Source organism: Mustela nivalis, assembly GCF_964662115.1.
Source record: "Mustela nivalis genome assembly, chromosome: 4".
NCBI lineage: Eukaryota > Metazoa > Chordata > Mammalia > Carnivora > Mustelidae > Mustela > Mustela nivalis.
The window spans coordinates 32,723,399-32,737,382 of NC_139023.1; the positions used below are offsets into that span (position 1 = coordinate 32,723,399).

At 36.8% G+C, this 13,984-nt stretch overlaps 1 protein-coding gene across 2 annotated transcripts in view; it reads right to left on the reverse strand.

The window, feature by feature from the left end:
• Window positions 1–1,377: 1,377 nt before the first annotated feature.
• Window positions 1,378–13,984, reverse strand: part of SLC30A9 (solute carrier family 30 member 9) — an 86,689-nt gene continuing 74,082 nt past the window's right edge. Inside the window, exons 17-18 of one of the 2 annotated variants that reach the window (XM_082728776.1) lie at window positions 13,649–13,762; window positions 1,378–4,932 (exon numbers count right to left, since the gene is read on the reverse strand). In XM_082728776.1, the coding sequence (XP_082584902.1) occupies window positions 4,888–4,932; window positions 13,649–13,762 (159 nt within the window). In that variant the 3' untranslated portion in view covers window positions 1,378–4,887. The remainder of the gene's footprint in view (window positions 4,933–13,648; window positions 13,763–13,984) is intronic. The other variant, XM_082728777.1, reaches the window with a different exon arrangement.

The window sequence follows — 13,984 nt, forward strand, 5'->3', positions numbered from 1 at the left end:
CCAAATTTGGACTCTGCCCTTTATCAGCCGCATATCCTCAGGTTTCATAGATCTCCTGTATCTCAGTTCCCTCATCTGCATTCAATCATCTCTAAAAAAGGTAAAAAAAGTAAATCATCTCTATTCCACTGGCTCTTTGTAAGGATTAAATGGGTTAATATATGTAAAAGGGTACCTGACATAAAAAACTCAAATTATCTGGACGCCTGGGTGGCTCAGTGGGTTAGGCCGCTGCCTTCGGCTCAGGTCATGATCTCAGGGTCCTGGGATCGAGTCCCGCATCGGGCTCTCTGCTCAGCAGGGAGCCTGCTTCCCTCTCTCTCTCTGCCTGCCTCTCCATCTACTTGTGATTTCTCTCTGTCAAATAAATAAATAAAATCTTAAAAAAAAAAACCTCAAATTATCCTGTTGATAGCTATCATAATAGCTATGTTTTAAGTCTGTTTTAAAGCCTCTACAAGCCCATAAAGATACAGACAGAATTCTGTATTTTGCTATGCAAATTTTAAACAACTGTGCTTCTGTTCTAATTTTTTTTTTAAGATTTTATTTATTTATTTGACGCAGAGAGTGAGTAAGAGGAGGAGCACCAGAAGAAAAGGGAGAAGCAGACTCCCCACTGAGCAGGAAGCATGATGCTAGGCTCAATCCCAGGACCCTGAAATTGTGACCGGAGCTAAAGACAAACGCTTAACCAACTGAACCACCCAGGCACCCCTGTGCTTCAATTTTCAATAAATTTTGATTTAGGGGAGGGAACTATGTGCTCTCAAAATACCAAATTACTTTCAGTAATTACTTTGGTTTAGCTTCTTATAAAAAGGAAAGTACAGTTAGAATTCCTATATTAGGATTAGTAGAGAATTCATCATGGGCCCCAGAGCAGGTTGGTTCTAGGTTGCAGCTTTTAGTGTTGTGTTGGTTTTTTTTTTTTCCCTCTAAATATGCTACATAGACACATCTCAGAAGAAATAACCTAATTAACATGTTTAAATAATCTAGTTTCGTCAAAATGCAATAAAATATACCAATAAGGGATATAACATTTGGAGTTTGTGCTTTTACCAAACATATGATATGCTAATGGTATGTTAGTAACAGTTCTCTTCCTAATGGTATGTTGTTAACGGTTCTCTTTATCCTGAAACTGGTTATAAAATGATTGAGTTGTTATATTTTGGTATTGTAAAACCAGGAAACTTACAAACAAGGATACTCAATGAATAATAAATTCTGCTCAAAATTACAGGCATTTTAAAGGTAAAATGTATCAATTTAGTTTACAGTTTAGTTCTTACTAGTACATGAGGTAAAGGAGGATTTAAGTTGATGAGACATTTATCAGGAAAGAAAAAAGAACAAACCCAAACTAAGAAGTGAACTGCTCTTACTTACATCTGACATTTATTAGGGAAAAAGCATCCTGAGGGGCTAGGGCCGTCTTAATCTGCCAGCAAAATCAGAGAGATGAAATACAGTATAATAAAAATAAAAATTTTCTCTTCCATAAAACCAAAGTCTAGAAATGCTACTAAACTTAATGCAAATATAAAGGCTGCCAGACCAATCTTCTACATAAATGCCTTCCAAATTTCCATTTCAGGCACAGGGATGAGGGATTTAGGGGAGACAAACTTTGAATCAACATTTTACCTTCAATTCTTTGCTTCACTGACTTCTGACAGTTTGGCAAATTGGGGGTCATCACATTTAAAAGAAATGCCAAAGCTTGACAAATGCAATCTAAGATAGTATAAATTCTAAATGCCTGTGCAATTTTCTGTAGTTTCTAGCATTCTACCTCAAAAAGTTATCAAATTTAAAACTTAAGTCATTTCCTTTAGATGGTGTAATTTTAGCAAAAAGCATCCTCCAAATTATGGGACAATTAAGGTAACACTAAAATCATATGCCCAAAATTCAAGTCTTATGCCATTTTGTTATTCAGGGTTATTTGGTGTGTGGGTAGGATGTATGTATGCAGAGATTAACTTTGTTTTTGAAGAAAATCTGAAAAATTTCCAGTCTAATCCTATCTCAGTTTCTTTAGTACACGTTCAGGAATCTCGCTCATTGAAATTGGATATTACTGGCCACCAAGATGGTCAACTTAAAAATAGGTCTCCATCCCTCATTCTCCTAACTGCCGTCATCTTAAAAATGTGCCACCTTACCCAGTTTGGGGCCTACTACTTACAGCTGATTGGAGGTCCATTCTCAGCTGGGACTAAAAACAGCGTATGTGTTCACCTTTGAGTTCCTGAGGTCAGCAAGTAGGAGTCAAGGGCTCTGACTGCTCTTCTCACTCTCCAACACTACTTTCACAATTACTTTATCACGGAAGCTATTTCCTTTGAAAAGATCAAGATTTATACGCTTACATGTTCAAATGCTATGAATGCATCATCAGGTCAAGACTTAAAATAGAATCATTAATTTAGAAAAACACAAAACCAAGAAACCTGAACAGATATTCTCTTATTTTGAAAAAAAAAAAAGAGGCCCCAATTCTCTGGTTTTAAAATTCAAACTGGACTCTAATTTAAAAGGAGAAAAAAAAAAATACAACAGAGCAGTGATAGCATACATTTTCACAGAAATACTCAAATTCTTAGATTATGCCATACGTCTTTATGTCAAATTGTGTTAAACTTTACAATATTAGTACAGAACAAAAATGGAAAGAAAAGACAAACATAAGCCTTCTATTATTATTTAAGAACTGGCATGACTTCAATAAAAATCAGATTAGAAAACTCAATGAAATATCAGGAATTGGTTTCTTAGGGAATCCTTCTTAAAAAATCTACCATTTAGAATAACTTGTGCACATCAACTGTAACATTTTTTTCTAAATGAGTTAATTATTCTCATGTAGCTATGTGAAGTTTTTCAGAGTAATTTTACTGGGAGGAAATTGCATGTAATTTGGTACCTTCCCATATGACAGTGACATGGGACAAATGACAAGTGGGAACTAGACATTAGAAGTACGGAGTAAAGTATAATGGGTCAAAAACAGTTTAAAAAAAAAAGAAAGGGTAAAGAATTTGAAACCGTAAGAGAACCAAACTGTGTGTGTTACATGTGTATATGTATGTATATAATAATTTTGTATCTTCAAAAATAAAACTGGAATGTTATTTCACTTAAAATGTACATGCAAAATGCTCTGTAATGGTAAAAAAAAAAAGTACACTTATGTAAATTTTCATAATTTTCCAATAAATGACATTCCTGGATCAAAAAACTACCATTACAACCCCTTTAACCAAATGTTTATTTTTTGTTTCCAGGATTACAATTTGCTGTGATTCATAAACCTCAATCTAAGTAAGTTTTTAGACACTGACCTCATACAGTTAGGTCCTTAGGTCAAACACTCACTTATCCAGCAAAAGAAATCACCCAGCCATCAGTCTTGCCTGGACAATTCTCTCTGCTACCTGAACAATTTAAAGTGCGTATGAGTTGGGTGTTTTTTGTTGTTGTTTTTCTTTTTTTTTTTCTTTTTTTTTAAGATTTTATTTGTTTATTTGACAGAGAGATCACAAGTAGGCAGCGGGGGTTGGGGGAGGGAAGCAGGCTCCCTGCTGAGCAGAGAGCCCGATGTGGGGCTTGATCCCAGGACCCTGGATCATGACGTGAGCTGAAGGCAAAGGCTTAACCCACTGAGCCACCAAGGTGCCCCAAGTAATTCTGATGAATGGAGACACAGCTATAGTTTTGCACTAAATTTCCATTACTGAATTGTATGCTTTTTCACCATGATACCTGATGATCACTAGAAAGCTACTTAATTACATAATGTTTTAGCCACATATTATGTTAAATGCCCATTTGTAACTGCAAAAAACTCATATTACAGACACACTATTGACTATGACATTATACAAAATCATGGCCACAAGTTTCTGCATAAGAAGAGATTTACTTCTCTTTCTCTTAAAGCAAGAAATACCCCACGGTTCAGATTTACATGAGTAGTGCCTTTTTAAATAAATTAAAAATAAAATGCTGTCCTGTCTGCAAAATTATAAATATTTCTAGTCCATTTTACAGAATGTTAAAATGCTTATAAATGCATTACCTCCTAGTAAATACACATTATGGCACCAAAGCCAGTGAAAAACATGAAAACAAACAAACAAAAACAGCCATCAAACTGGCCTATGGAAACATCTAGGGTTATTTTGGATCTCCTACACTGGAAAAATTAAACTAAAGAAAGAAAAAAAGTTAAGGAGACATAGAAATTTTACAAAATGGCAACTACTATAGCCTAAGAGTGGACTGACATGTCTTCCCTCAATTCAGTAACTAAGCCATTTCTGGAATGAACATTTGTGGATAACTCGGTTAGGAAAGTGTTCCTCTTAGTGCTCAGGGCAGAATTATGTAGAAATAATTCCCACATTCTGTAAGAAAAAAAAAAAACACAGCGTGACTGTTTAAAAACCAAGATTTAGCCAGGATGTTCAAGACTGATGGGTTTTGATGGAGTGAAATCTTCAGTGGTCATAAAATTAAAAATTATAATCCTATGGATGTTGTTTATTCTTACCAATGTGAAGAAAGGAAACATGATTGCAAGGTACAATACACCCTGATGGGGTAAAATGAAAAATTATGAACAATTTAGACAACTAAAATGTTCTCTACTGAAACATAAAAACAAGGTTTCCAAATTGATTCAACTTGTAATATGTCTCTCAGAAATATGAAGTAGTATTAGTTCTGTAGACGGCTGAACTGCCCTTCACATTAAGTATTTCCTCCATCTTAATAAAACAGCTTCTGAGTAGCATGGACTCCTTCGATGTGGGAGAGCAGGCTCGCCAAACTTGTTTCCAAGGCTTCCTTCCAAGGCGATTCATTCCATCAAATCTATAATATCTCCAAATCCACATGTCGCACTTCAGGATTTCGTTTCTGGAAGGAAAAAATCACCACCACATTATTCATAACATAAGAGAATTTTGCTTCCTTTTATTCCTTTAGATCACTAAAGCCACTGAAACCATATGGTCAAACAATTTCATGGTAGTATGTTAGCAAGATAAAAATCAACAGAGGAATATTACACACTATAAACAATATGGTAAAGAGCCCTACCTCCCTGAGTTTGTTCATATGTTCATTAATACAAGAATGGATTAAAAATCTCCTATGTGCCAAACACTGCAAAACTTCCACAATATACTCATTTGGGGTAAAAAGAAAAATCACTGGAAGACAATAATAATAATAATAATCAGAAGAAATAATCTGAAAGAAAATAAAATATTCACTTATTCTATATATGTTAGCAATGAGCCATATAGTTTAGGGCCACACACTGTGCTAGAAAGTGGAACTATGATCATTAAATAAGCCTGTTCCTGACCTTGAGAGACTCAGTTTAGCCAGCAAGCCAAGTATATCAATAACCATCTACGAGCCAGCGCATTAACATTAACAATAATGACAGTTAACACTGAGGGGCAGTTACTTTTGTTTGGCCAAGTACTGTGCTAAGGAAGGGGCTTCACATGCATGTGTGTGTTTTAAAGCCCTCTACTAACTCAATCGTTTCCATTTTCCATGGGGGAAAACAGAAGTCTGAAGAAATTAAATATCCTGCCCAAACTTAAGGAGCTGGAAGTGATTGACGAAGCCAGGATAGATTCCAGACTCCAAGCTCCTAAGCATTACAATGATGCTAACTCTGGGAACAAAAATGTCAGGTCTATTACTTTAACTTGTGAGGTCCAGCAAGACTTCACTAAGGATGTAATATCTAAACAAGACTTGAAAGTAGTGACTTTTCCAGAGAGATGATGAAGAGGACCAGACAGCAAAGTCAGGGAGCCCAAGAAGCATGCACTGGCAGCATGGTACAGTTAGCCACAGAAGTTGCAGTGAGGGTGTCTGGGTGGCTCAGTGGGTTAAAGCCTCTGCCTTTGGCTCAGGTCATGATCCCAGGGTCCTGGGACCGAGCCCTTCGTCGGGCTCTCTGCTCAGCAGGGAGCCTGCCTCCCCTCCTCTCTCTGCCTGCTTCTCTGCCTACTTGTGATCTCTGTCTGTCAAATAAATAAATAAAATCTTCAAAAAAAAAAAAAAAAAAGAAGTTGCAGGGTGGGTAGGATCAGTAAGGAGGCAGGAAAGGCACACAGAAACCAACTTGTGAAAAATCTTAAATGCTAGCTTAAGGACTTCATTTCACTAACAACAGAAAATATCTTTATTATGGGCCTACTCTGTGCCAGGCACTGAAGTATGTAGCAATGAAGAGGAAACAAATGGTACTTGTCTTCGATGAACTCTTGTCTGGTGAGGAAATGCAGGTAGGTGAGCAGGCAATTTTAACAGACTGCTACTTGAAGAGCAAGGCAGAAAAAATGAAAAACAAGGTAAAGGTCTTGGGATTTTACGAGTACAAAAAGGAAGGACACCTAACTCAAATTTAAAAATGTAGTAAGATGGAACAGAATGACATTGTGAAAAGGGAGAGCAGAGAGAATGTATAAAACTAATTATATACCTTACATCTATCAAAGAGGAAATAAATAATGTTTAAATCATGAGGAGCTTAAGACTTTCATATAGAAATATGGTACAAAATATAAAAAATATTAACATGGTTATCTCTGAGCCAAAGGATTGAGGATGGTGAGACTGGCTCAGTTGGGAGAGCGTGTGACTCTTGATCTGGGGGTCATGAATTCGAGCCCCACATTAGATGGAGAGATTACTTAAATAAATATTAAATAAATGGATAGATAAATCAACATGGGAGGAAAAACTCTTCTAAGGGATTCTGATAGTCAATCAGGATTAATAATTCCTAACTTAAAAAAAAATAATATCCTAGGAACATTTGCATATTCCCTGTATTAAAGGAATTTGAGTATAAAGACAAAAATCTGATGTAATACTGGAATTGAGCTCCAGTTAGAGCATTCTACTGAGTGTGCACTGAGATTTTTCTTATAACTAGTTTTGTTCAACTATACTTGAGGGTTCTTTCCTCTTGGATCTTAATGCAAGAATGGCCAGGGCCCCCCCAGACACAGGTGTACCCTTTTGTTCTCAATGCTCTCTTTACCTTAAACTATTTGCTCTATTTAGAATTCCCTAAACTCATTAAAGAACAAAAAAGATTTCCTTTTCCTCAAAGAGAAATGAAACTCAATTTTATTTTCCCTTCCCAGTCCTCCCTAACCATCCTAATATGACTTGAAAAAGTTTGGCTATTAATGAAAAATTTGAAAATATTCTATCTAAAAAAACACTATGTAACAAATGTGTACCAATAAAAATTTAATCTCAAGAAAAAGTAAAAAGCTGATATAGTCTGTTTTAAAATCAAGTTTTTAGAGAAAAAACTATCAAATTCCTAAAATTTAATGTGCCAAATACAAAGAAGAAACACACAATATATTTGCTGAATGAATGAAAAAAAATAGAATATCCTTAAATTTTAATATTTAGTGACTAATAAGAGATCATGTGCATAGCAGAAACAATAAACTTTGTTAAATAGAAATGAAAATCAATAAGTGATGTTCAACTTACAATTTTCATTCATTTTTTTCAATACTTAACTTTTTTAAAAGATTTATTTATTTAGGAGAGAGAGAGCACGAGCAGGAGGAGCAAAGGAAAGGAGAGAGAATCTCTCCGTCTCACATCAAAGCCTGATGTGAGGCTCGATCCCACGACCCCGAGATCATGATCTGAGCCACCAAAAGTCAGATGCCCAACAGACTGTGCTACTCAGGCATCCCTCAACAAATATTTATTGATTTATTATGTCCTAGCCAGTATCCAACTTGAACATTTTGCATACCACAAATTTATTTCAAAACTCGCTATGGAGAGATGAAAACCATATTGTATAACTTATTTTGCAATGCTGCAGACTCAAGAAAATGCTATAAGAGCATGCAATTCAAGAAGCAAAAGATGGACTAAAGAGCAGAACATTTAACTGGAATACTACTTATTAGGAATTTGCAAATACTATGGCATCTTCCCACTAAATTAATTCCCAACAGAACTGTTGCCTCCCAAACACAAAAAAACTTCATGGAGGGACAGGAGAAGAGTCTAGCCACAGAATGACATAGAGGTAGAACAAAAAAACATTTAAATTAGCAGTTCAAAGAACTTCAAAATAAAAACAAAATATATTTCATATTTATAATATGGGACTTTATAAATTAGCTTCTATTATTTTTCATGCTATAGATTTTATGCCAAAAATACCATCCATTCTAATAATGAGATCGATGGCATTACTCAAAAGAGATGGCCATACTGCTAAATTTTATCACTGAGGCTGATCTTCCAAAATAACTGAATAATTATTAAATTTAAACCTAGAAGGCAACCAAGCTTAGATACGAAAAAGAAAGAAATATGCCAAAGTTTTAGTTTTCAAAAGAAAATCAGCTATTTTTCCTAACAAGAAACAAGAATTAAATTCATGCACTCTGTTGGTTTGGTGCCTCAACTATGAAGAACTTTCTTTTAAGATAAATTAGGGAGACCTGGGTGGCTTAGTTGGTTAAGCATGTGCCTTCAGCTCAGGTCATGATCCCAAGGTCCTGGGATGGAGTCCCACACCAGGCTCCCTGCTCAGTGGAGAGCCTGCTTTTCCCTCTATCCCTCTCCCCTCTGCTCATGCTCTCTCTCTCTCTCTGACAAATAAATAAATAATATCTTTTTATTTTTATTTATTTATTTTTTCGACGGACAGAGATCACAAGTAAGCAGAGAGGCAGGCAGGCAGAGAGAGGGAAACAGGCTCCCCACCGAGCAGAGAGCCCAATGCGGGGCTCGATCCCAGGACCCTGAGATCATGGCCTGAGCTTACAGCAGAGGCTTTAACCCACTGAGCCATGCAGGCGCCCCAAATAATATCTTTTTTAAAAAAGATAAATTACACCTTATTACCTTAGTCAGAGAGGTTTTCAACTTAAAGGTATAAGTTAACTTTGTTTCCTGGTTTGAGAGACTTATATTTCAAAAACATGTATGGATTAGTTTAGTCTCTTAAAGATTTAATAGCTTCTAATTAAAGCACACAGTTAGCTAGACAAAAATAATAAATTTACCTGATTGTGATAAAAGTAAATATAAGAATGACCAATTTGTTAACTCAAACCTGGTTTCTGACTTATTGTTCCTATTAAAGATAAAATAAAGATTTAGTCTAAAAGTCCATTATTTTATCCATGTCAGGGAAATAAAAACAAACAGAATGGGAAAAGCAAAGATTATTTACTCTCATGTCACCCTGCACAAAAATAGTCACCTGGCATTATGTTTAGAAAAGTGATTTTTCAAAGTGTGGCCCAAAGATCCTGAAACCTTTTCTTTCTTTCTTTTTTTTTTTTTTTTTTAAATTTTTTTTTTTTTTTTTTTAAAGATTTTATTTATTTGTCAGAGAGAGCGAGCGAGAGCGAGCACAGGCAGACAGAGTGGAAGGCAGAGTCAGACGGAGAAGCAGGCTCCCTGCGGAGCAAGGAGCCCGATATGGGACTCGATCCCAGGACGCTGGGATCATGACCTGAGCCGAAGGCAGCTGCTTAACCAACTGAGCCACCCAGGCGTCCCCTTTTCTTTCTTTTAAAGATATCTGTTTGTTTGTTTTATTGACAGCGTGTGCACACACTTGAGAATGTGCACGAGCAGGGGGAAGGGCAGAGGAAGAGGGAGAAGGAATCTCAGGCAGACTCCACGCTGAGTGCAGAGCCTGGATGCTGACTGGGACACAGAGCTCAATCTTACCACCCTGAGCAGAAATCAAGAGTTGGTTGCTTAACCAACTGAGCCACCAAGGAGCCCCTGAAACTTTGTCAAGGGGGCTTCAAGGTCAAAACTATTTTCATAATAACCACTGATGTTATTTGCCTTTACTATGCTGGTATTGGGCGCCTGGGTGGCTCAGTTGGTTGAGCAACTGCCTTCGGCTCAGGTCATGATCCCGGACTTCCAGGATCAAGTCCCACATCGGGCTCCCAGCTCCCTGAGGAGCCTGCTTCTCCCTCTGACCTTCTCCTCTCTCATGCTCTCTCTCACTCATTCTCCTTCAAATAAATAATAAACTATGCTGGTATTTCCTCTGATGACATATCAAAGCAATGGCAGATAAATCTGATGGCATCTTTGCACAATTTAAGGCAACTGGCACCAAACCAGACAGTCACTGGGCTTCTTTATTGTCAGACATGTAATTTAAAAAAAAAAAAAAAAAAAAAAAGCCAGTTTCACTTTAGAATGCCCTTCATGATCAGGGTGCCTGGGTGGCTCAGTTGGTTAAGCATCTGACTCTTGATTTTGGCTCAGGTCATGATCTCAGGGTCTTGGGTCTGAGCTCCCAGTCGGACTCCGCACTCAGCACAGAGTCCGCTTGGGATTCCTTCTCTCTCTCTCCCTCTGCCCCTCCCCTCACTCACATTCTCTTTCTCTCTAAAATAAATAATATCTAAAAAACAAAATGTGGGGCGCCTGGGTGGCTCAGTGGGTTAAGCCGCTGCCTTCGGCTCGGGTCATGATCCCAGGGTCCTGGGCTCGAGTCCCACATCGGGCTCCTTGCTCCGCGGGGAGCCTGCCTCTCTCTCCGCCTCTGCCTGCCTCTCTGCCTGCTTGTGTGCTTTCTCTCTCTCTCTCTTTCTGACAAATAAATAAATAAAATCTTTAAAAAAAAAAATAAAAAACCAAAATGTCCTTAATGAAAAAGTAAATACCCTTCATAAAGTAGTAAAAACATTGGTTTACTAAACCTCAACCCTTGAGAATACTTTTTAAAATGGTCTGTGAAGCATCGCCTGGATGGCCCAGTTGGTTGAGCCACCGACTTGGTTTCAACTTGGGTGGTGAGGCTCAGGGGGTGACTCTGGGGCTGGGGGATCCGCCTTTGGTGGGCCCTGCATTCAGCACAGTCGGCTTGAGATTCTTTCCCTCTCCCTCCCCTTCTGCTCCACCCCACACTTGCACTTGCTCATGCACTCTTGTTCTCAAACAAATAAATATAATCTTTAAAAAATAAATAAGATATTCCATGACAAAATGGAAAGTGTTTCGAAAGCCCCTCTGCTTCTGAAGTCTCACAAGGAAAAGCGCCTCTGTGATTACTTGAATTATGGGTTGAGGGAGATGCTTTTTAATCTAAACACCATTTAGGGGCTCCTGGGTGATTCAGTTGGTGGAGTATGTAACTCCTGATTTCAGGGTTTAAGAGTTCAAGCCCCACACTGAACATGGAGCCTACTTTAAAAAAAAAAAAAGGTGAGCTTATCTAAAACCCAGTTTTACTTGAAAGAAAAACTAACAAACTATGATTATTCAAATTTGGGTATTTGGCAGAGATCTTCTTTAAAAGTGAACAAAATAAATTTGTTACTTTAAGGAAAACAATAATATTTGTTGCTAATGATAAAATGAAGGTTTCTAATGAAAATCAGAATATTGAAAAACTTCTATCTTACCACTACGACCCCAACAGCTTCCCAATACTTAGAAATGTATCACCATTTGAAAGATATGTACAAATTCAGTGAATCAGTATTTCTAACTGGCCAATTCATAACATTCCAGAATCATGCATGGGTTAAAAGATTCAAAGTACAAAGACAGACTAATAGATTTTAAAGTAATAGTGTATAGCAGATAATTAATCATACCTAGAGAGACATCTGGCTTTGGCCCTTGGCTATGGGAGGTGATCTCTAGGCCCTTGGAATGCCCTGATTAATTTTGTCTTTATCTTTGGCCACACAGTATATGTTCTATATCCACAAGGGACTGGAGACAAAAAATACGGGCTTTTCCTTGGAGTGGCCAGAGATGAAAGGTTGACCAGCCAAGCAGTCAACAAAGGAGCCCCAGTAAAATCTCTGGACACCAAGGCTCAGTTAAGCTTCCCTGGTTGACAATACTCTGTGCAAACTGTCACACATCATTGTCAGAAAATAACACTGTCCATGACTCCATGGGGAGAGGACAACTGAAACTCTGTGTTTAGAACACTGTCTTATGTATCTCTTCCCTTGGCTAGTTTTAATCTGTGCCCTTTCACTGTAATAAATCATAACCATGAGTCTAAAGGTATTCAGTGGGGGTGTCTGGGCAGTGCAGTCAGTTAAGCACTCAATTCTTATTTCAGTTCAGGTCATGACCTGAGCGTGCTGAGATCAAGCCTTGAGTTGGGCTCCCCACTCAGTGTAGAGTCTGCTTGGGATTCTCTCTCCCTCTCCTGGCCATGCTCTCTCTCCTTCTCTCAAATAAATAATCTTAAAAAATAAATAAATAAATAAAAGCATTCAGTAAGTTTTGTGTCCTTTTCATGAGTTATCAAACCTGAGGGTGACATGAGGAACCCCTTGAAATTTGTAACTGGTGTCAGAAATTAGGGTAATCTTGTGGACTGTGCCCCCTAACTTCACAAACAGTAGGTGAAACTTCTCTGATACAGTTGAGGATTCCACATTGCAACTAAGCTTCAAGAGGCTAAGAGTTGTCAGGTATTGGTATCATATCCAAAAAGAGTATCACAATTATCTGAAAACACATTAAGAATACTTTTTAAGATTCTTCCCTTTTCCCTTTTCTTCTTATTCTTCAACCAAAACAATGGGATTATGACCTGAGCTAAAGGCAGAGGCTTTAACCCACTGAGTCACCAAGGCGCCCCAGTTTATTATGGTTTTTTAAATGAATATTTTTAGAGCTCTCAATTTTAATTTATGATTTAATAAATATCAATAAATATTAATTCAAATCAATAAAAGCTCTCTGGGTCCTGAATAATTTTTAAGAATATAAAGAATCTTAAAGATGAAAATATTTGAGAACTGCTCATCTACAAACTTGAAAATCATGTTGTAAACTATTATATTAACATAAACACGATCATATTATTTGAAGTGCATCTATTACTCTGGTAACTAGAGTCTAAAAGAAAAAATAGTAAGTAGTGACAGAAATGCTGCCCTTCAATTTTTGTTATTTGCCTTCAGTGTTTAACAAACCTGAAGAACGGTCAACAGCAGCTGAAGAAAATGCACTGCCTTCAATAAGCTATGTATGTTCAAGATCATTTATAAGTTTTATTTTTTCCAATAACTTGAACTCAAGAGTCAATAAATGACAATTTGAGAATACTGAGAGTTTTAAAGATAGTCTTATCAGGTAATATTTCAGTAAAAAACCAATAGGTTGTAATGATCTCCAACTGAACAGAAGCAAAAAAAATAAAATAAAATAATGACAGATGGAGTAAAAGGAAGATTGTGGATATTCAAGGTCACATTCTATTTTTTCAAACTTTTGAAGAGAATCTAGTTTCCATTTCTCTAGAAACTTTCAAAATGCTTTTTATTTCAGAACAAACACAAAACCTTTAGCTACTTTAGAAACTAAGCAGGCACTATTGAATAGTGGTTGAAAGTACAGAATCTGGAACTGACCAATAAATGCCCAATTCCCTACTTCCTTGAGTAAATTACCCAACTTCCTTGAACCCAGTGATTTTTCTTGTTCACAACCACAAACCATGAGGTTACTGAGAGAAGTACACATATGATACAATCAGCACAGTGTTCTGACACAGAGTAAGTACTTAAGGGTCAGCATTATGATTATTATGAGTACATCTTACTTTTAGTTCTTTCTCAAGTCTATCTACTTCAGCTCCTAAAGTATCAATAATGTTTTCTCCATGTTTAAGCATAAAGGTCTCTAGTTCTTCAGGAGTTTTCACTTCTTGAATTTCCTATAAAGAAAACAACAGGAAAACAAAATAACTTTTTAAAAAATCGTATTAGTATACCGATGAGTTCTTTAAAAAATTGTAACAAACACCATTAAATTTAGCAAAACTTTCACGCTGAAGGTGATGAACCACCTACTTCCAAAAAAATTTAATTCAACAAAAAATTAAGTATAATACTTCACAAAGATAGCATTACAAAATTAGTGGGAAAATAACAGACTA